Source organism: Lonchura striata, chromosome 15 (genome assembly GCF_050655825.1).
Source record: "Lonchura striata isolate lonStrDom1 chromosome 15, ASM5065582v1, whole genome shotgun sequence".
NCBI classification, from domain to species: domain Eukaryota; kingdom Metazoa; phylum Chordata; class Aves; order Passeriformes; family Estrildidae; genus Lonchura; species Lonchura striata.
The window spans coordinates 14,483,943-14,505,538 of record NC_140717.1 but is presented as its reverse complement, the minus strand read 5'-3'; the positions used below and the strand labels follow the sequence as shown (position 1 = coordinate 14,505,538).

At 39.7% G+C, this 21,596-nt stretch overlaps 1 protein-coding gene across 4 annotated transcripts in view; it reads left to right on the top strand.

The window, feature by feature from the left end:
• SBNO1 (strawberry notch homolog 1) overlaps positions 1 to 18,801 on the top strand; it is a 28,980-nt gene extending 10,179 nt beyond the window's left edge. For all 4 annotated transcript variants that reach the window (XM_021532761.4, XM_085593328.1, XM_021532762.4 and 1 more), the window contains 27 exons: positions 1,024 to 1,120; positions 2,212 to 2,372; positions 3,346 to 3,479; positions 3,618 to 3,708; positions 4,632 to 4,793; positions 5,294 to 5,429; positions 5,509 to 5,614; positions 6,806 to 6,959; positions 7,048 to 7,230; positions 7,435 to 7,532; positions 8,209 to 8,360; positions 8,890 to 9,087; positions 9,361 to 9,531; positions 9,620 to 9,789; positions 10,473 to 10,604; positions 11,721 to 11,856; positions 12,282 to 12,394; positions 12,494 to 12,565; positions 13,018 to 13,117; positions 13,625 to 13,699; positions 13,945 to 14,091; positions 14,170 to 14,264; positions 14,401 to 14,493; positions 14,883 to 15,020; positions 15,540 to 15,616; positions 16,333 to 16,526; positions 17,408 to 18,801. In XM_021532761.4, the coding sequence (XP_021388436.2) occupies positions 1,024 to 1,120; positions 2,212 to 2,372; positions 3,346 to 3,479; positions 3,618 to 3,708; positions 4,632 to 4,793; positions 5,294 to 5,429; positions 5,509 to 5,614; positions 6,806 to 6,959; positions 7,048 to 7,230; positions 7,435 to 7,532; positions 8,209 to 8,360; positions 8,890 to 9,087; positions 9,361 to 9,531; positions 9,620 to 9,789; positions 10,473 to 10,604; positions 11,721 to 11,856; positions 12,282 to 12,394; positions 12,494 to 12,565; positions 13,018 to 13,117; positions 13,625 to 13,699; positions 13,945 to 14,091; positions 14,170 to 14,264; positions 14,401 to 14,493; positions 14,883 to 15,020; positions 15,540 to 15,616; positions 16,333 to 16,526; positions 17,408 to 17,550 (3,528 nt within the window). In that variant the 3' untranslated portion in view covers positions 17,551 to 18,801. The remainder of the gene's footprint in view (positions 1 to 1,023; positions 1,121 to 2,211; positions 2,373 to 3,345; positions 3,480 to 3,617; positions 3,709 to 4,631; positions 4,794 to 5,293; positions 5,430 to 5,508; positions 5,615 to 6,805; positions 6,960 to 7,047; positions 7,231 to 7,434; positions 7,533 to 8,208; positions 8,361 to 8,889; positions 9,088 to 9,360; positions 9,532 to 9,619; positions 9,790 to 10,472; positions 10,605 to 11,720; positions 11,857 to 12,281; positions 12,395 to 12,493; positions 12,566 to 13,017; positions 13,118 to 13,624; positions 13,700 to 13,944; positions 14,092 to 14,169; positions 14,265 to 14,400; positions 14,494 to 14,882; positions 15,021 to 15,539; positions 15,617 to 16,332; positions 16,527 to 17,407) is intronic.
• The last annotated feature ends 2,795 nt before the right edge of the window (positions 18,802 to 21,596 follow it).

Below are 21,596 nucleotides of genomic sequence, written 5' to 3'. Positions count from 1 at the left end.
GTCTTGTGTGTGGTGGCACTGTCAAGTGCATCTGTTTATTCAAAAGGTCAGTTGCTCCACAAGATGAAACTTGGTTAGATGAGTGAAGTTAACAGGTGTGCTGAGCTTAGATAGTAAAAGACAATTTCAAGAAATTACTGTCCTTAGCAGAAGCTGGTGTGGGCCAAGAAAGGTGTGGCTCTGATTAAAGGTGATAAGCATAGCATTTCCTCTGGGTTAAAACATTCTCTTTTAAAATCAGTAGCAGTGAGGAAACTGAAAGACTTCCCCCTAGCGTGGCTGTGCTTCTAGGCAGTTAAATTGAAGATGTAAATTGAATATCATTCAATTTTCTAAATGTAATAAAATTACATTCTGATGTTGTAAACATTTGATTTTTGGCATCTTCACTGATAGCTAGACTCAGGTTGATGTTTGGGAAGAACTGTGCTCCTCAGTGACTGCCATACAGGAGGGTGTTTTTAGATAATTTCTTTTGTATTAAACATTAGTAGTTGTGGAGGATGTTTGATTTTTCTTCCATTGAGTGCTTTACAAATACATAATTACATTGGGCAGGGTCACAGTAAATGGGTAACTGTCAGGTTTTAGAGAATACTGGACAGAACTGACTATTTAACTATAAAGTTGTGAAATGGTGTCATGAATATGGAACTGCAGGAGACTCCAGGGGAGTGTTTGAATAGGAGGGCTGTCATGTTTTCAAGGCAATTTTCTTTAAGTTATAGTCTGATTTTAATATGCAGTAAGAAGAATTTCTTTTTAATTCTGCTTATGTGAGTTTGGAGTGCTTGATCTTGCAAAGAAGAGAAAATTCCCTGACTTAGTGTCTTTAGAGGGTTGTTCAGAGTGTAAGCAATCTACATTTGTGTGTAGTTTCCCAGGGATTCACTGGTTTGTTCCCTACATGTGTTAAAACATTGAAGTGCAAGTTTGTCCTCATTTTCTTTCTCATGTTAATTTCCAGGAGATGGAATATTAACAATGTGCTGTTTGACTAACACAAGTATTTCTCAATTCTAGAAAGTGCCAGCAGTAAAAGAAGAGGAGGAACCCGAGGAAGAAGATGAAGAAGAAATGGGCCATGCAGAGACCTACGCTGAATATATGCCAATAAAATGTATGACCTGATCTTCTGTTACATCAAAAGGCTGCATGTTTTGAGAGTCAATTTATTTACTGTTGTGTAATTACTAACACAGGAAGTAGATACTGTCTGAAGTTAACAGGACCTGAATACATTGTGGGTTTTCCTAGGAAATCTATCTTCTGTAATGCTTAGATTTGGAAGATAAATGGATTTTTAAAAGAAGATAAATTCTTCAGTATCATTGAGCAGTATTTGTTTCACAGATAATGAGTGATGAACTAGAATCAGGCCTGTTTTTTTACCTCTGTTAAGATGCCTTGTGCCTCAGCAAAGGAAATTTTGTAAAGGAATTCAGTGCTCATTGCTACACTTGGGAAACTAGTTTGAGTCTTTTGGTGTGAAATCACCCTAAGTACATTCTTCCTGCATTGTTCCTGGCTGACTACTTAGAGCTGACTCTTGGTTGTTTTTGAGTGACTCTTTTTACTGCTGTTAATTGCCATCTCCTCTCTTTTCTCTTTTCTTTGTTATACCCATTGACAATGAGCTGTTATCTTGTTTGCTAAATACAGTGACCTGCTGTAAAAGCAAGGCAAAATTTTTCAGGGAGTTTGTAGCTAAATGGTTAATTTTTATTGTTACTGATGAGATCTGTCAGCAATTAAATCATGTCTGTTCTAAATCTTTTTTCCTCTCATTCTGCTTTAAAATGGCACAGTATAAATAGTGAGAAGAATGTTGCTTTTGTGATTCTGGCATCCTGAGGCTGCTTCTGGCCTTTTTGGAAAGACGACGTTCAGACTGGTTTTTCTCAAAAAAGTCAAGTACACAAATATTTTAATTTTCTGTAAAGTGAATTTTATCTAATCTCATAAAAATTGTAGGAAGGTGGTGAGAAGAGAAAGTTAAGATTGCAGTTATAAATTCAGATTAATGTGTTCCTTCATATGCAATACAGTTTAACACTTGAGAGATTGTTGCAATGAAACATACTCGTTGAGTTCAGCCTTTGCAATCACAATTGTAAGTTGTTTGGGTAAAGATAATAACTTGTGCTGCAGCAACAGAACTCTGTATTTTGTTTTCATCTTCTGCCTTCCTTCCTCTTTTTTCTCCATCAGTAAAAATTGGTCTGCGTCATCCTGACCCAGTAGTGGAAACCAGCTCCTTATCCAGTGTGACTCCTCCTGATGTGTGGTACCAGACATCAATATCAGAGGAAACAATTGACAGTGGCTGGTTGTCAGCTTTGCAGCTCGAAGCAATCACTTATGCAGCCCAGGTATGCCAGACATCAGCACAGCTTAAAAGCTAACAGAGAATTTAAGAAGAAAAACTAAAATCTGACAAGTGCAGCTATGTCAGTTTTACAAGGAGATAAAATAATAAGAGCTTAAAGGTTTGAGTTGCATTAGAAGATGGCAGGTGAGCTTCAGCTCAGATAAATGTGAGGTAATACAACTAGGAAAATTTCCTCTAAACCACTGCCATGATGGTGATCTTTTAACTGTCTTAGAACATGTTAGTCATTTTTATTTCTCTGAAGTAATTTAATGGCTGCAGTAGCAGCAGGCTGAGAAAGCCAGCCCTCTTTGACATCCTTGGGAAGGGAATAGAGAACAGCACTGGGTGTTATTTTTGCTGCTGGGTTAAACTTCAGTGTTCCCACCCCAGATGTGTGTGCAGCCCTCTGTGCTGGGGAAAGGAGGCAGTGGAGTTACAGGACAACTAAAATGGTCACAGGAGGGAAAAGTTACCTCATGTAAAGAGACTGACACAGCTGGGACACCTGGGGCTGGAGGAGAGAGAAAGCAATGGGAATTAAATCAGGGTTAAGATAATGAAGAAGTGAGCGATATCACACAAAAGCAAAGCAGAACTTGGTGACACTGACAGGAGATAGATTTAAAATGGGTAGATTCAGAATACTGCATTCCACAGGCTGTGGATGTCTGGGTCTTGCTGCTGCAAAAGGCTGTACAGGTGCCTATCAGTGGATTAGGAAAAGGCACAAAATATTGTACCGATGTTTAGAGCAGTTCTGGGTGCTGAGGGAAGAAAGGGGAGAATGGATCACACAATACAGTTAGGGTGCTGTGCTCTCCCTAAATAAAATCCCCTCTTCCTGCTTCCAGGAGTTTGCTTGGACCACTGGTCTCCTCCAATAGGATGTTTCTTATGTTTGCTCTTTTCTGACAATCCCCTGTGATGTATTCTGGAGAATGGGTACAAGTTTTTTGTTCTTTCTCCTACAGCAACATGAAACATTCCTGCCCAATGGAGACAGAGCTGGATTCTTGATAGGTGATGGTGCTGGTGTAGGAAAAGGAAGGACCATAGCTGGAATAATCTATGAAAATTACTTGTTAGGCAGAAAAAGAGCAGTCTGGTAAGTGTGTCAGGATTTGTTAGAGCAGACACTCCAGTGACTCTATGACAAATTCAGGGTCATCTGTCTTCTGACAAATGTTCTACTGCCTTTTGACCTGCTGTAACTTACAGAATGTGCTTTGTTTTGTATCTTCAGGTTTAGCGTGTCAAATGATCTGAAATACGATGCTGAAAGAGATTTGAGAGATATTGGAGCAAAAAACATATTGGTGCATTCATTAAACAAGGTGTGGAAACTTTTTACTATGTACAGTTGAGGCAAACCTTTAGGTACGCTTGTGTGACAAGTTGTGCGTGTTGGCTGTTTTAAGAGCAAGAATGTACTAATTTCAATAAATTTGCTGTCTAGGTCTTGTTTGACAGGCCTAAATCTTACAAAGAACCACACAGAGCTTTAAGTTAATCATGTAAATAGGCCCCTTGTAGGATTAAGTCTTGGCATGTGTGCTTTTTTTAAAAAAATTACACTTCAAGCCACTACTGACACTACTAGTAAAGTATTTTCTAGAAGCTGAAATATTCTTTACATCTTTAAGGCATTTGAATTTTTTCCTTTCTCAGTGCACATTTTATATGTAATGTATTTTATGTGTAATACTTGAATAACGGACTTGCTCAGTGATTTATTAAAGCAGCAGTGGTGTATGCAGTTATTTTTGGAGACACTGCCTCTGCTCTGGATTAGCTGCTTAAAATGTAGTGTGATTGCTGGTTGAATTCACTGAACTTAAAAGTTTGGTTTAAGTTGGTATTTTTGCTTTATGAATTCTTAATTTCCAAAACAAGGCTTTAGAAATCATCATGTGTGGTAGCAGCAGGTAAATACACTTGAGGTATTGGCTCATACCAAGGGATACATTGAAACTAAAATCTCAATTGTATGTAAACTAAGGAAACCATGTAGCAAAGATTGTGGCCGCTAAGCTTTTGAAACCTCAGATGTAGTCTTCCTTAAGTCTATGTTTTAGTAAGGCCCTAGATAACCCCTTAACCACATTGCCATATCAGCTGTGCCCTGATCATGATGTGAGGTTATGAGTGGCTCCAAGTGTTCACACCTTTAAGACCACCAGCATCCCTTAATCATCTGGTAGGTGTGACTGAGGAGGAGTATCTTTTGATTAATTTCTGTAATTTCTATTTATTGCAGTTCAAGTATGGGAAGATTTCATCAAAACATAATGGAAGTGTGAAGAAAGGTGTCATCTTTGCTACCTATTCTTCTCTTATTGGGGAAAGTCAGTCTGGTGGTAAATACAAAACCAGATTAAAGCAGCTTCTTCACTGGTGTGGTGAAGACTTTGATGGAGTTGTATCCTTTTTCTGGAATTCATTTGATTATAATGAAATTGCTATTTAAACTTATATCTTTAAAGAGTTTTAGGTATTCTTAATTTGTAATTGCAATCAGTTGTGTGCATGCTCTGACATTACACTTGCAGTTTCAGAGACTTTGTGTCAAACATTGCCATCGACTTGTAACACAACTGGTACAAGAGTGAATTATCTGATTTTTTCTATATCAAACCTATAAAACTAAACTGTTATCCTCAAGAACATAAAGTTTACATTGATATTTTTTACTGACTTATTCAAATATATATTTGGAGTATCCACCAGCATTTTCAAGAACTCAAGTGTGGCAATTTACTATCTAAATATTTTTCCAAGGTTTTTAGTTATAATTACTAGTGTCTTGAGTTTACAATTTCCACCTGCCCCCTGTTGTAAGTAGTAGATTTTCTTGCCTTCTGTTCTAGCTCCTCATTCTGAACATTAGTGGGACAAAGCTTTTTCTTAATTATGGTTCAGATCGTATTTGACGAGTGTCATAAAGCAAAGAATCTGTGTCCTGTTGGTTCATCAAAACCAACAAAAACAGGTCTGGCTGTATTAGAACTTCAAAATAAACTTCCAAAAGCCAGGGTTGTTTATGCCAGTGCCACAGGTATGTACTGCTGGGTTTGTATTAAATGTTTCTGGATGGTTTTGCTGGTACTGGTACAGATTCATGTTTCTCTTTTTAGGTGCATCTGAGCCAAGAAATATGGCATATATGAACCGTCTTGGAATATGGGGTGAAGGAACTCCATTTAGGGAATTCAGTGATTTTATTCAGGCTGTTGAAAGAAGGTAAAATTTCAAAGACCTACAGCAGAATGCACAGGGTTGTGGCTGACTGTACTTCCCAGTTCCTTATCTTTGCTCTCTAGTCCTTTGCAAGCATGTCCTGTCACACTAAGAACTCTGGCTTCTAAATCTAGCAGAAGTGTAATTTATCATAAGTGATGAAAAATAAGATGTTTCCTTTGTTCACAGAAAATTTTGAGAGCTTTAAAAGCTTTCTGGGAAAAGAGGCCTCTCAAAAATGTGGGTGTTAGGAAAGCAAAATACTTTGCTGCTCCTCATGAAAACGCCCTGTATTGTAGTGAGTATGCTCAGTGTAGTTAATGGCTCACTATTTGTAGAAGGCCTCTAATGTTTATGCATTCATCTTAAGCAATTTAACAGGAGGAAATCTTGTGCTTATTGGCATAAGAACCCAGTTCAGGGAAATTCTTTGTGCTTATACAAGGTACTTGGTGTTTCAGAACATACTAATAATACTAAATGTGAGAGGTCAGTAGAAAAGGCTGCTGCCACATTCTCTGGTGGGTGAGCATCTTGCTTTGCCTACTCAAAAAGAATTTTGGACATTTCATATTGCCACAATAGGGTTTAGGATGCATCTTGTTTACCATCTACATGATGTGTGGTTTTTCTGGACCCTGCAAGTGTAGCCTCCCTTCATTGCTGGGTGCATATCAAATAAGCAATAATAAAGTTAGAGCCCCAAGTCTGTGAGTAGCAGTCAGCTGTTTTGCGGGTGACTTCTGTGCTCTCAAGGTGTGTTGCTGTTGAAGAGAACTGATGTTGCTTAATAATTTAAAAATTTTCATATCAGCGTAAGTCTGAATAACTTACAATGGTTTGTATTCTTTCAAATCATCAGCAGCTTATAAAATTAGAATGCAAGAATTTGCTGATATTTGGACCAACTTTATTATCCCATTTGAATTTATAAGTTACTGTCTCTTAATCCATCCTAGGTCATGTGGGAAAAAAGTAACTGAGTCTTACCTCTTGGGATACACTTAACATTTACAAGGCAGGGATACAATTTTATGTAAAGACTAAGTTTCAAATTATTTCAAAAAGATATTCCTTCACAATTATAAGCTGTTTTTTTTTCTTAAGTACTTGGGGTTGTGTTATGAGGCTTTTTTTAACAGATCCTTGCTCTTGAAAATTCTAATATGGACTTAAATTGTTCCTTTATTTTAGAGGTGTTGGTGCCATGGAAATAGTTGCTATGGATATGAAGCTGAGAGGAATGTACATAGCCAGACAGTTGAGTTTTTCAGGTGTAACTTTCAAAATCGATGAAGTTCTGCTCTCACAGGAATATGTTAAAATGTACAACAAATCTGTGAAACTGGTAAGAACCCCTTTTGAAATTTGCTTTCTCTGTTAAGTTCTGAGAGGTTGAAGTTGGTTGAAATTTGAATGCTCCTTTTCTTGTTTAGTGGGTCAGTGCTCGAGAGAGGTTTCAGCAAGCAGCCGATCTCATCGACGCAGAGCAGCGCATGAAGAAGTCCATGTGGGGTCAGTTCTGGTCAGCTCACCAGAGGTTTTTCAAGTACCTTTGTATAGCCTCAAAGGTGAAGAGGGTGGTGCAGTTGGCTCGGGAAGAAATCAAGAATGGCAAAGTAAGTTGATCAAGACTGATTTTTAAATATTTGTCTTAAATGTAAAGCTATTCGATTAATTTTTTTTAATAGATATAAAATAAAAATATTTTCAGCCATAGTAGGAGCATGCTTTTGTATTTCATGCTATCTAATGAGCAGAAATCAGGCAAAATAAACCTACAGCTCAATCATAGTTGACACTGGTATTCTTTTGTCCTTCAGTGCGTTGTCATTGGCCTGCAGTCGACAGGAGAAGCAAGAACATTGGAAGCTTTGGAGGAAGGTGGTGGGGAACTGAATGACTTTGTTTCTACAGCAAAGTAAGACTGAATTTTGAAACTGTTCTTTACAAAACTAACCTTCATCCAGCTTAGTGTGTGTATGTAGTCATTTGTCCTTCTGTGTGTCAAATATGCATCAGTGCACAGAAGTTTAGGAATCCTTTAGTAGTGACATTCTTTACTGAAGCTTCCTGTACCTAAAATCTGGCAGCACTGCTCAGGTGAGGCAGTGGATATCTCCTGGTTCTCGTGGCATTCCAAACTGATGTTTTCAGGTGTGAATAGCTCATACTGTTCTCTCAGTACTTCAAACTGGGAGGACGGGGAGACCTGCCAAGTGTGTGCTGCATTTATACCAGAGCAAGTTACAGACCACGACTTCCCTCTTTGATCAGAGGGAGCAGAGCCAATCCTGAGGCTGCCTTGCTGAAGATCTAAATGAATTAACTTAATTTTTTACTTAAATTGAGCAATAAAAAAATGGCAGTAGCACTGCCACTTGTTCCCAAAACTAAATTTAACAAGTTATAACAGTGCTGTAGAAGAGATGTGTCCTACTTTTAGGAAGGTGACAAATACAGTAATGGTGATAATACAGAGAGTGCCCAGCTGTGCTCACGAGGAGTCATTCTTCAGAGAAGTCAAGCAAGCTGTTGAATGTTACAGGTTTGTACTTCATGCAAATTCCACTGAGCAGCCCTTTTTTCTTAAACAGAGGAGTATTCCAGTCTCTTATTGAGAAGCACTTTCCAGCTCCTGACAGGAAGAAGCTGTTTAGCTTGTTGGGAATTGACCTGACTGCTCAAAGTAATAACAACTCACCCCGAGACAGCCCTTGCAAGGAGAACAAAGTAAAGAAACGAAAAGGTAATGCTGAAGTTCCTACACTAATGGCACAGGGAAAATGGCAACTTCAGAGCTGCCTAAAAGTGAACTTTGTGTGGGGAAAACTGGGAATATCTGTACAGTCATCCATGAAGGAGAATGCAGTAGATCTCTTAAGGCTGTTGTTAGAAGTTGCCATTAATTGCTATAAATTTTAGTTAATTTTGCTCAAAATTTGATTCATCTTCTATGGAACCATATCCCAAAATGCCTTGTCTGTGTCAGATCACTTCCTGATACAGTCATGCTATCTAATATCTATCTAGTCAAGTAATTTTTTTTATCTTGAGGCTTAATGAAGAGAAGCTTAATACAACCCCCTTCCCAAACTGAAAAGTAGGTGATCATAAAAAACTTGGGGAAGGGATCTTGCTTAAAGCCTAGATTATTTTAAATAGCTGTGTTTTCAAAATTTGAATATTTTTCTGGTTTGTATGGTAAAACAGATCTCGAAGTGTGTAGACTACAAGGTTTAAACTAATCTCTCTTTCTTGTGGGATGATGGAATTAGGTGAAGAAATAAGCAGAGAAGCCAAAAAAGCCCGCAAAACAGGTGGCCTTGCAGGGAGCAGCTCTGATGAGAGTGAAAGCGAGTCTGATGCTTCAGACAATGAAGAAAGTGACAATGAGAGCTCCAAATTTTTGAGTTCTGGAGACGACGATGACTTCAACCCATTCAGAGATGAATCCAGTGAAGATGATGAAGATGGTAAGACAATCTAAGTGGTTAATCAAGAAAGTAGCTGTATTTGCAGAGTAAGCAGGAAACCTTCTCAAACATTCCAGTGAGCCATAGAGAAGTGTTTATAAGCAGGTAGTTTAGTTCCAGTGAGACTACAATTAGTAGAATGTGAAACTTCAATTGGATTTTTGTACACTGGAATTCAGATTTTTCTAAGTCACTTTATGCAACGATAATGTATTTGTTTCGAAGGGATAGATGGCTGCTTAGTGAATGTTTGAAACTTTTTTTTAACTTCAGATCCCTGGTTGATTAGAAAAGAGCATAAAAAAAATAAAGAAAAGAAAAAGAAGAAAAGCATAGACCCAGATTCTATTCAAAGTGCCTTACTAGCCTCTGGTCTGGGATCCAAACGACCCAGCTGCTTCACTTCCACTGTTGGAACCACCACTTCTAGTACCAACACGTCTGGTAAGAGCAACTTTCTTTGATGTTGATTCATTTCCCAGCAGTTAGGCAATAAAATTCTAAATCTCAATGAGTCTTTCTTAACTTTCAGCAAACAGTAACACAAACAGCAGCTTCGTAACAAGTCAGGATGCTGTTGAAAGGGCCCAACAAATGAAAAAAGAACTGCTGGATAAACTGGAAAAGCTGGCTGAAGATCTTCCACCTAATACACTGGATGAGCTTATAGATGAACTGGGTGGTCCTGAAAATGTTGCAGAGGTAGGCTGGTGTTCACATATAGAAAAAGTATGTTTTTGGAGAGGCTGTTTATCAGTTTTAGACAGTGATTTTGGGAATGAGAGCAGAGATTACTGTGCCTCTGAATGAAAGAGAAATTTGAAGATTGTGTTAGAATACAAAGGGAGATCTGAGTGGACTAACACATTATTTCTGAGGGTTGATAGTTCCTGGTTAGGTAAATCACACCAATTTCTCTTTTGTTTTACTGTGGCCTATTTCTCTGACTGGCTGCAGTCAATTTGCTGCTGGTGTGTATTAGACAGACAGGAGCTTTAGTTCATCCTCCAAGGCAGTGGAGATTAAGAACCTTTATGTGTTGATGAAAAGCCTGATTAATTAATCTCTCAATAACTGTCTCTATCAAGCAGCAGCATCAGTGTGATTTAAAAGACCCTGTTAAAATCAGTTGTAGCCTAATCTCTCTGTTTAGCTTATTTTCTTAGTGCTGCTGGTAAATCTGTTATGAACAGTAGCATAATACAACATCATTTCTACATAGATTTGCTCTGTCATATTCCACATAGCGGAGAGTAGTAGTTTAGCACTGAGAGTAAATTACTGAGCATTTTATTGTGGGTACATGGATATATAATAGTGCTTGGAGCTTTTGGTGCTGGGGTAGCTTTGGTATTGCCACCCTGAGCTTGTGTTCCCTTCCAAAGATGACAGGCCGCAAAGGCAGAGTGGTGAGCAATGATGATGGCAGCATCTCCTACGAGTCAAGGTCTGAACTTGATGTACCCGTTGAAATCCTGAACATCACAGAAAAGCAGAGGTTCATGGATGGAGATAAGGTAATCTTTGAAGAGAGAGACTGTAGACAAATGTGTCAGATGCCATAGTAACTAAGCTATTCATCGGTGACTGGCAGGTAGTGTAAGTACTAGTTAAGAAGCACTTTCAGTTCAGTGCTGTTTTGTTTTTCAAATCAGTGTGTTTAAAGGTCAGGCTGTAGTTTGGGTGACCTCAGAGGACTGTGTTTGGTGTGCATACATGTGCCAATCTGAAAGCTGGCACCTTTAAGTTTGTTTGTAAAACAATATGTGTTTAAAAGGCAGATTTGTGATTCGTATCTTTGATTCATTGATCTGGGTCACTGTGCACCTCCCCTTTCAAGAGGAAATAATTAAATTAGGAAATGAGGAAAACCATTCTATGAAAACTTACAGTGAGGGGTGAAGGGAAAAGGTGGGACCTGTTAACCTTAACAAGGATTGAGAAGTTACACTGGGAGGAGTGGTGGCTTCTGCCTTTTATGTTGCACTCTGAAAGAAAATCCTGACCTGAATAATGATAGAATTGCATCTGATAAAAGAAGTGGGGGGGGAAAAGCCCTTACCAGTGGTTCACTTGGGCTGTGCTGCCACAAGAGGGCAAATGGAGTAAATGTCACTGCATGGAACTTGTGTGGTCCCTTTGGCACTTGAGAGGAAAAACTTAGGTTCCTGTAAGTGATTTGTGCACAGTCCAAACATTTACATTCTTTCAAGGCAAATGCATTCAGGCACTGGGATGGCTGGATCCTCTTCCTTGTACAGCATTAGCAGCAATATTTTGTCCTTTCTTTGGTTTGCTATTGGAGCAAGCCTGTGTCCCTCCCCTTTCCTTCTGAAGTACAGGCCAGTGTCAGGGAGACCTGCCCCCTGGGCTGGCAAGGTTTTGTTTGCTCAGGGAATTGTTGTTGAAAAGTAAAGCAAAACCCCCTCCTTTCACCCAGAAAAGTTCATTAGCACTTCTAACTCTGATACAGAAAGCCACACCTTTGCTGCCCTCCCTCTGCCTTGTGAGTAACAGTGAAACCATTCTAGACCCATGTTTGGTAATAGTTGTAAAACGAGACTTTTTGTTTTTGGAAGCTGAAGCTTGATCTTGGATTTCTTGCTAACTAAGAGTTCTTTTCTCAATCATAGAACATTGCCATCATCTCAGAGGCTGCCAGCTCTGGTATCTCACTGCAAGCAGACCGCAGGGCCAAGAACCAGAGGCGGAGGGTTCACATGACCCTGGAGCTGCCGTGGAGCGCAGACAGAGCAATCCAGCAGTTTGGTAAATCACTCACTGTGTCCTTAACCAGCAGCAGACTCAGGAATAATAACTGGACTTACTGCTAACATAGAAAATCAGATGGAGTAGGCACCTCCTAAGGACCCCTCCGGTCTCTGGTACCCATGAACAGAATCAGCTTTGTCTGTGGTCATAGCTAATGGTCTTGAAAGCTTTGAAAGAAACCTCACAAACAAGCCTAGACTGAGCTTTAGAGTTTCATTCACATATGAAGTGTCTTTATAGAAGTTGCCATCATTTTGAGAGTATCTCTGTGCTACCTTCTGTTTGCTGTATTACAGCAGAAACTAATTTTAAGCAGGATTAAGTTCTGCCCTTTTTCCTTGCTCTTCACAGTTTGTATTTTATTAAAAATATTCAGTGAAATAGAATTTATCTAATATACATGCTTCTACTTAATTATTCAGGAAGAACTCATAGATCCAACCAGGTGACTGCTCCAGAGTATGTGTTCCTCATTTCTGAACTGGCAGGAGAGCAAAGATTTGCATCTATAGTTGCAAAAAGACTGGAGAGCTTGGTAAGATGTTTCATGAGGTCTGATCCTTCCTTTGAGAAAGTGCAACTTAGATTTCTTCTTCTTAAAAGTTGTGTTTAATGACAATGACGTGTCTTACAGGGAGCCCTCACCCATGGGGACAGACGGGCCACAGAAACTCGAGACCTCAGCAGATTCAATTTTGACAACAAGGTGACAATTCTATTTCTGTTGGGGAACTCATGCTGTGGCACTCATTCCACAGATGACCTGTTGAGGAAGGTTCCTCTGCATCCCTTACCTTTCACTGTATCACTTGCTGATGGAAGGCCTCTTTCTGTAATCCATAATTCTATTTGTGAAGCCATGTGGAACACATGTGTGTAAATCACTTTTCTGCTCTTGCAAACAATCAAACTTTTAAGTAAATGGTGTGTGTCCTTTAAGCCATGATGAAAGATTAATTTGGCAGTTCTTATTAAAAATTAAGACTGGTCTGTTTTCAGTTATAAACTACACTACGTAAAGGTGATAAACAATTCCCTTCACTGTTGCACAGAAAAGCTTTTCATTGGGAATTATAAATCCATGTTAAACCATGTGTGCCTGGGGCTGAGGCACAGACACTGGATGGCATTGACAGAGCAAGTTTTTTTCTTACACAGTATGGCAGAAATGCCCTGGAGATTGTTATGAAATCCATTGTGAACTTGGACTCCCCAATGGTCTCACCTCCTCCTGATTTTCCTGGGGACTTCTTCAAAGGTAAGATAATTCACTAGCTGTGATAGCTACCTTTTGATCCTTCTCCACTACAAAGAAAATCAAAATACTGTTAGGGCTGTAAAACACTGTTACAATTTAAAATGATCAGCTGAGACAGATGGGAGTAAACGCCCAGTGAGAGTCTGTGCACATTGCTTGAATGTTGAAGTTCACACATGAAACCAGATCTGTGAACTCTTAGTGTGAGGAATGTTCTGTATCTGCTTGGCCAGTGTGTTATAAACAGATTTTTATCCATTTTCCCATTACCTGTTGGAACTGTTCTCGTGCATGGTGCCATTGGTGCTTTCCCTGCCTGGGCTTCCTGCAGGGACAGAAGGCAAAGCTGTGTCTTGCTTATTGATGTATCGGGCAGAAACTGCAAGTAATGGGAAGTGAGGGGTGTCAGAGGCTTTGGAATCGGATCCTATGGCTAAACAAGCTGTTACTTCACTGGGCTATTTTTAGATGGCAAAGCAGCTATGATTTAACTTCTTTCTTTCCTAGATGTTCGTCAGGGATTGATTGGTGTAGGCTTGATAAATGTAGAAGACAGATCTGGAATCCTGACGCTTGATAAAGGTACTTGGGTGTGCAGTGTATCTGTAGAATGTCCCTGGGAACATCTTATGTCATGACAGTGGATTCCCAGCAGCAGAACTGAACTTGTAACTATCTAAAAAGTGACTTTTTTTGAAGAACGTAATGTTTTCTGCATTTCTGAAAGAATGTATTTACATAGTATTTGTACGAGTCTTTGGATACTGATTGAGAGCTTGTGGTTATCAAACTTGCCCTAATACTTTTATTTCTTACTCTTTTTTAAGATTACAACAATATAGGGAAATTCCTGAATCGAATTCTTGGTATGGAAGTCCATCAGCAGAATGCTTTGTTCCAGTACTTCTCTGACACATTGAATGCAGTTATTCAAAATGCTAAAAAGAATGGAAGATATGACATGGGCATCTTAGGTGAGTAAATAATTTCATTGTGCTCTTGAACTTCAGTGAGAACAGAGCAACAGAATAAAACTCTGCTTTCCTTTTCAGATTTGGGCTCTGGGGATGAGAAAGTGAGGAAGGCAGATGTTAAGAAGTTTTTAACTCCTGGATATTCTACCTCTGGGCATGTTGAGCTGTACACAGTAAGTTAATCCTCTGTCATCTCTGTAGGAACAAATAGCACTTGTCAGTAAGTTTTTACAATGTGTTCAGTCCCTACGTGTGTAACTGTTTTAAAATCTGTTCCCACTCAAATACCCCTGCACTGCTGTCTTGTAGATCAGTGTGGAGAGAGGAATGTCTTGGGATGAAGCAACAAAGATCTGGGCAGAACAGACAGGTCCAGATGATGGATTTTATTTATCACTACAGGTAGGATTCTTCTGTCTCTTGGATTATGTTCAGAGGTTTTGGGGGCTAAACTGAAAAATTTGTTCAGTTTTGCAAAATACATTGAGTCCCACATTAAAATCAGGGTTTTTTTAACACGGAGTATGATATTCTTCCTGTTATCTCCTCAGGATATATCTGATAGGAATATGAGCCCAAATTAATAGCTCTTATTGAAACCTCCACCAGGAAATTGTGTTTTCACTGTGAGGTTAATGTGGATTACTGTGTTCTAGAGGTGTATTACTGTCCTTGGTTGTACTATTACACAATCCTATTACTCTGTAAAGAGCACAATATGGAAACACTTAAGCAGATGCTTTAATCATGTGTTAATTCAGGAAGTTTTTGGTTTATCTCTTGTTTTCCAGATAAGAAATAACAAGAAAACAGCAATTCTAGTAAAAGAAGTGAATCCTAAAAAGAAGCTTTTTTTGATATACAGACCAAATACAGGGAAACAACTCAAACTAGAAACATGTGCAGACCTGAAAAAGAAATATAAGAAGGTAACCATTAAAGTTATGCTTGTTTTTTTTAATTTAGAAAAGTTTGAAAATAATTATAAGGGCTTTATTTTTTTTTATATTTATGTATAATTTTGACAAGTCAAAAAGTAGGCTTCTTTCTCTGGAGCAGACTTTTTATTTGGGTCTATTTAAACAGGTCTGCATGACTTTGGCATTCCTATATCCTTTTCTGAATTTCTTTCTGAATATAAATTATCTGTGGTGTGGTAATAAAAAAGGAGGTTCCTTATGGTCTAGCAAGTGTTGAATTTGTAAGAACTTAAGGAAACTCTCATCAGGTGGATTATTGAAAAAGCTCTGAGGTTCTGCTGTGTTTAAGCATTTTGCTTGTCCTTTGGAATGGATAATTCGAAATTATTATAATGTAGGATGCTGTACCTCTCTACAGCATCCTGATGTTGGTGCTCCCTCCTTTCTCTTTATAATGACCAAATTATTTTTATTCCATGTAAGTTTTGATGTGTTTTACTTCATTCCCATTTTGGATGACTCTTCCAGGTACCTTCTGAGGATGCTCTGCCGCACTGGCTGGAGCAGTACAACTCCTCTGCAGACACCTGCACCCACGCCTACTGGTCAGTGGCTGTGCTTTAACTTCTGCTGTTTCACTTTGGGCTGCTTTGTCACAGCTTCTGTTCTTCTGTCCTGCTTGTAAAGTCTTGTGTTTCTTGTGTAAGGGAAATTCCCCCATGACCAGTCAAGTGACCCAACTTGTGAGTGAAAACACTGAGCTTTGCCCTCAAGTCCAAATACATGAGACGAATGTTAATGCATAAATTACACTCAGAGTGACTCAGGAGTAGCTCGTGCTTGAAGTGTGTTCGTCTGTTCTGTCTTTATAGTCTGATAGTTGAAATGTTATTGGAGGGGAGATGTTTAGAGATGAGATGGATGTCAGAAACAGCTGTTCCTCTGCTGCCTCCTGTGTGTCTGAACTCAGCTGATGGCCGAATTCCTGAGGAACTGCATAACTGGTAGAAGTTTCAGATTAATATTGGAGCTTCTGAAGTAGCCTGATCAGATACCAGTGTCCTGTAACATACTCCAGTTCTCAGGTGACCTCAGTGATGGTATCTTTGACTCAAAGCTCTGTGTGTTTTGTAGATCAGAGCTTAACTAGGCCAGCCTTTTCCAAAGCTTTACTATTTCCTGTCCTCAGTGTTCTTCTCTTAGTGCATGTGCAGCCCTTGCTCGACTCTTGAGTGCACATTAAATAACGAGTCTCGTTTTTAATGAAATTAGATACTTTAATTTGCAGAATGGTTTCAAAAGCTTTTCTCTCTGCCTGCAGGAGAGGCAATTGCAAGAAGGCAGGCCTGGGGCTGGTCTGTGAGGTGGGGCTGCGCTGCAGAACCTACTATGTGCTGTGTGGCTCCGTGCTGAGCGTGTGGACAAAGGTGGAAGGAGTCCTGGCCTCCGTCAGCGGCACAAACGTCAAAATGCAAATCGTTCGCCTGAGGACAGAGGATGGGCAGAGGATCGTAGGTGGGTGCATGGGCTGCTGCTCTGCTGCACCTTGGAGCAGGGGGGCTCCAACTGCTGAATGAATCTGTGTTGGCAGCCACGTGGCTGAGTTGGGATAAAGGTGTTTAAAAGAGAGCAGGCTTGTCTGCTGTGGAAGGGGCATCAGTGCAGCTGTACAAATCTACAGTACAAGATATTGAGGAGATTAATGAAGGCAGGTTTATTTTTCAACGAGGTCTTGGAGTACCTAATCTCAGTTCTTTGGATTTACTGCAGCAAAAATGTCATGCACTGCCTGCTTGAGCCAAGGTTCTGTGACATCATCATGGCTCCACTTTTTCCCCCACTTTTGGCAATGAATGGCACTTTGACCTTTGAAATAATTTTCGTGGTTTTAGAGCTACTGAAAGTGTGTAAAATTACTTCAGGATGATTGTCTCTTCACTAAACCTCATAGTGAAGCCTTCAAAACAGGGACCTCAGAAACCAAACTCTCCAAATGTTTTCTGAAATGTGGACTTCATGTGGATGTGCCAATATGGCAGCTTCTCTAGTACCAGTTTGCTAGGATGTTGGAAGTAGGTTTTTCTGTGCTTAAACTTTCATGGTGCTGTAACTTCTGTGAGATTAGAAAAGCAAAAATAGCTGACTTCTCATGACAGCAGGTAACATGAGAATAAATTTTGTTGTCAGGCAAAATGAAAACTTCTTTCCCTTGCTTCACAACCTAAAGGATGTGAAGGACTGAGGAGCAGGACTTGCATCTGTGCTGATTAGACCTGACATCAGAACAGTCATTATTGAATGTTGCATAAATTAAAGGGTGGAATCATCAGCCTGAGGTCTTAATGAACACAACCGATGGCGTTTTTATGAAACAATTGATGTGTTGCTGTTCTCAGGTTTGATCATTCCTGCAAATTGTGTGTCGCCCCTCGTGAACCTCCTGTCGACGTCCGACCAGTCGCAGCAGCTCGCAGTGCAGCAGCAGCAGATCTGGCAGCAGCACCACCCCCAGAGCATCACCAACCTCAACAACGCATAAGAGGACAAGCTACAGGTGTTGACTTTGGTGTTTGAGGAAAAGGCTGTAAAAGCATATCACTCGCATAAAAATCAGGGACAGATTCCAAAGAAATATAACTTTTTCAGTTCAGTTGTGTCTCAAATACTTTGGGAATAAAGAGATCTAAAAAGGTTGGTAGAACTGAAAGCCAGCAGCTGTTTATGGTGGTGCATCTGTCTTTCCTTATGCTCTCTGTAGTGCTTCCTGTTTGCTTTTACTTTTGGCCTTTTAAGCTACAAACCACAATTTGTTTGAAAATGCTTGAAAATCCCCAAGCAGGCTTTATTTTTATCTTGTCATACAGTGCTCAGGGTTTAACGCAGTGCATCGATGCCATTGCTGTGGGAGATCTCGAATGCATGTATTGAGTATATATATAGAAAATATATATTGGGTTTTTCTCTTCAATTTGAGTTTATAAAAGCATGAAACCTAGAGGTTGCACATCATGCATTCAGGTTCCTTCCCAGTTTCTGTTTGACAGTGCATGTCTTTGGAAACGGGCATGGACAGCATAAACACACGAGACAGGAATTCAGAGAGAAACGCAATCTTAGTTGTACAGCATTGGTTATTGCATTTTTATAGTGTTTATACCCAGGTGTTGCATTTTTTCTGGTTCTCTCCTGGGACTTATATATTTGAGTCTACAACATGTTCTTTTTTGTGATAAACATCTTAAATTAAAATTAGTTCATTTTTAATGTATTAATGGTATTCCTAATGTGTACTGCAAAGATGGCTGGATGCCTGTTTTCCTTAAATTGAAGCATTTCCTTAATCTGAGGTGGTTATGGAAACTTAAGTGCAAATTCACTTCCATCTCGCATACAATCTTATATTTTTTACTTCATTAACATAATTTAATTTGTCACTTTTAAGATGAAACCTTACTTGAGCTGTAAATTAGAGAATGGGAAACACTTGAGGGTTCCGCTGTATGTGCTGTTTCTGTTATGTTTAATATGTTGTAAGACATTGTAGAGTTTATCTGGAGCTGTTTAAAAGAAATTGTAATGTACAAATGTGAATAGTCACTTATCTATAATATGGGTAAGTTTTGTTTTGCCTATAATAGTAGATGTTTATAAGAAAGTGAAGGACAATGTTTGTCATTTCTTGCTTGCACAGGTTGCACTATTGAAAAATTGAGATTGTATAAACCTGTCCAAAAAACTACAAGATAATCATCTTGTAGATGTCAAATAAAAGTTATTGTACTAACAAGAAGTGGAGTCTTGTTTAGGCAATCACCATATTCCAAAAAAACTAACAAGTCTGTACAATTGGAATTGGACAGGACTTGGCATGTTCCAGGCTGCTCTAACCAGGCTTCTGTCTTGCAGCCCAAATCTCTCGGCTGAACTCGCTAATGAGGCAAGAACTCAACTCTGTCTAAACCTCCGTGTGTATTTTAAGGAAGGCTCAGTTCCAGAGCAGGATGGCTGCAGGTGTGGCACCTCTGAAGCACTTGGTGAGCCACTCAAGGGTCAGAAAGAGTGGGGCTGAAGCAGGGGCTTCCCTTATGGAATTATTGCTCCTGAGGCTCAGTTAATGCTCCCTGTGCCGGCAGCTCAGTGTGGTCACTGAGTGAAGGAAGTTTGCCCAGTTCCCTCAGCCCCAGCCTGAAGTGGTCAGGAAGGATGAATCCCCTGCTCATGCTTGGAGTGACTGGAAATGCAGATCTGGAATAAATCCTGCTGCTCCTCTGTAAATACCTGGGCTGCAGGTGCTCGGTGTTGGGGGATCTTCGGTCTGCTGGGAGCAAGGGAGGGGAGCTGAGCTCTGTCACAGCCCTGGGAGCTGATGCTGCCCTGGCAAACTGGAGCACAGGCTGTGGGGGAGGCTGTTCCTGTGTTCTGTACCCACCTGGGGATGCATTTGGCACCCATTGCAGGAGCAGGGCTGGGATTTTGGGGAGTGTGTTGACAGATTACTACTGCAGCAGACAGCACACCAAACGGCCAGTAACGACAGGCTCTGTGTGGCTGCTGCTTAATTGTTACTTGCTGTAGAAACTTCTGCCATCTGAGATGATGACATAACATTTTACGTCTTGATCCTCAGTAAAATAGTTCTGGGAGTGGTAGATTCACAATTAGTGATTTTTTTTTAATATTTTTTCTTAAATAGTTATTTAAATATACTCAGTTCCTAAGTGCTCTTCTCAGCCCGGTGTGCTCACTTTGATTGTTGGGATGAGCAAATCTCATATTCCCTGTATTGATGAACAAACAGCACTATTTTGCTTCAACCTTTTAAACTTCCCATGGACTTGTGTCCCCTGGAGGGGAAAAAAAACTGACAGTACTTCCAAGATCCATAAGAACTGTTCCTGTTCTAGAAATCCATTCCTCTACTTGCTCTTCTTTGCCTGCTCCTTGCAGCATCACTGCCTTGGCTTTGCCATCCACTTATTAACACAGCTGCAACCACGGCTCTGGACTGTTGTAACAACTTGAAAATTAACATTGGAAAAAAAAAAAGAAAACTGCCTTCAAGCCACAGCAGTATTTTCTCTCTTGAAAATTCCTACTTGGTGCTTGGGGTGTGGATTTTGGCATTTGTTCCCTGCATGAGCTGCTGATACAGCTTGGGGAGAAAGGGAATATAAATTGCCCTGGATGGGGTAAGAACAGTGACTGGTGTCCCTTTGTAGCACTGCCTGTGAGACAGACATCCTCCTGGGGAGGAAAAAAAGACCAATTATTAAATCATAAATTACCAGGTCAGCCAAGGGTGGTCTCTGTATTTTCCTGCTTGTGGGATATTGATCTGCTTTGTACAAAATACAAAAATGCTTTGTACATCTGAAATGGATATAAAACCTATAAAGGACAGAGGGCTCTGGTCACAGGGGCAATGCCAGGTGCAAAATGGCAGCAACTTCTGTACTGTGTGGATTTTGGAATTGTGCTGCAAAAGGGGAAGGTACATATTTGAGTTGATTTGGGAACTGAAAACCCAAATTCTTGGTTCTTTTTTCTAACTGTCCCTTGACAGCAACTAAATTGTGACTTGTTAACTAGTTTGATAATTAAGATATGTCTGGCATGATAAATGCAATTATAACCCCCTGAAAAACTCCTTGCACTGCAAGTATTCCACTTTTTTCCTGTGTGGCTCATAGGGATCACACTCCTCTTGTAAGGACTTAAATTTCCCCAAAGATGCAAGTTCTCTGTTCCATGTGTAGTATTTTCTTTGTAAATGGAGAAATCTCTGCAACCTGTAAACGCTTGTTCAAGTGAATTATCAAGGGGTTTTGTATTTTTCTTTTGTGTTTGGAATAACTTCAGTCGGCTCCCAGCGCAGTCTGTACATAAATAGAGCCTGTTTGTATATAGAGGTGTTAAAGGCTACTGAATTATTGAATGTAAATAACTCTTGTTTTCCTCTGTGGTTTTTTCCTTCATGACCTTCCCAAGATGTATTCCTATTTTCTCAACCTGCCACATGGGCAGCTTGTGTGTACTTTGAAATATATATAGAGCATATATAAACCTTCCAGGGTGTGTGTGTACATTGTAGATGTTATGTTGTCATCTTTTTTTTTTTTTTCAAAACTCTGTTGTCTGTCTCCCATGATCCCTTTGATGCTCTGTGGGTTTATTCTACATTTTCAGTGTAAAATGCATTCCCTTGAGAGAAATGGACCCAATGTCTTTCAGTGATGCATGTTCACTTTCACAGAAAGTGCCCGTATCACAGAAAAAAATATTGAGTTTTTGTGCAGATTGTTTCCTTTAGTCTTTTCAGTATTTCAGAACTTGAGCTTTAATCCTAGAAAAGTTTCTATTTTCTTCCACCTATTGGTATCCCCAGCCATGCATTTAGTGAACTCCAAAAATCAGAGTTCTAGAATTAAGTTCTAACATATCAAAGTCTATTACTGCCTTTATATTAAATGTGAACTGTCTTAAAAGTGCTCTGGAATGGCAGTGATTGAGAGCAGAAAAGATGTGTCTATTGTAGCATTTTCCTGGGAAAATGTTGAGCTTCCTGTCATGTCTAAATGTGCAAAA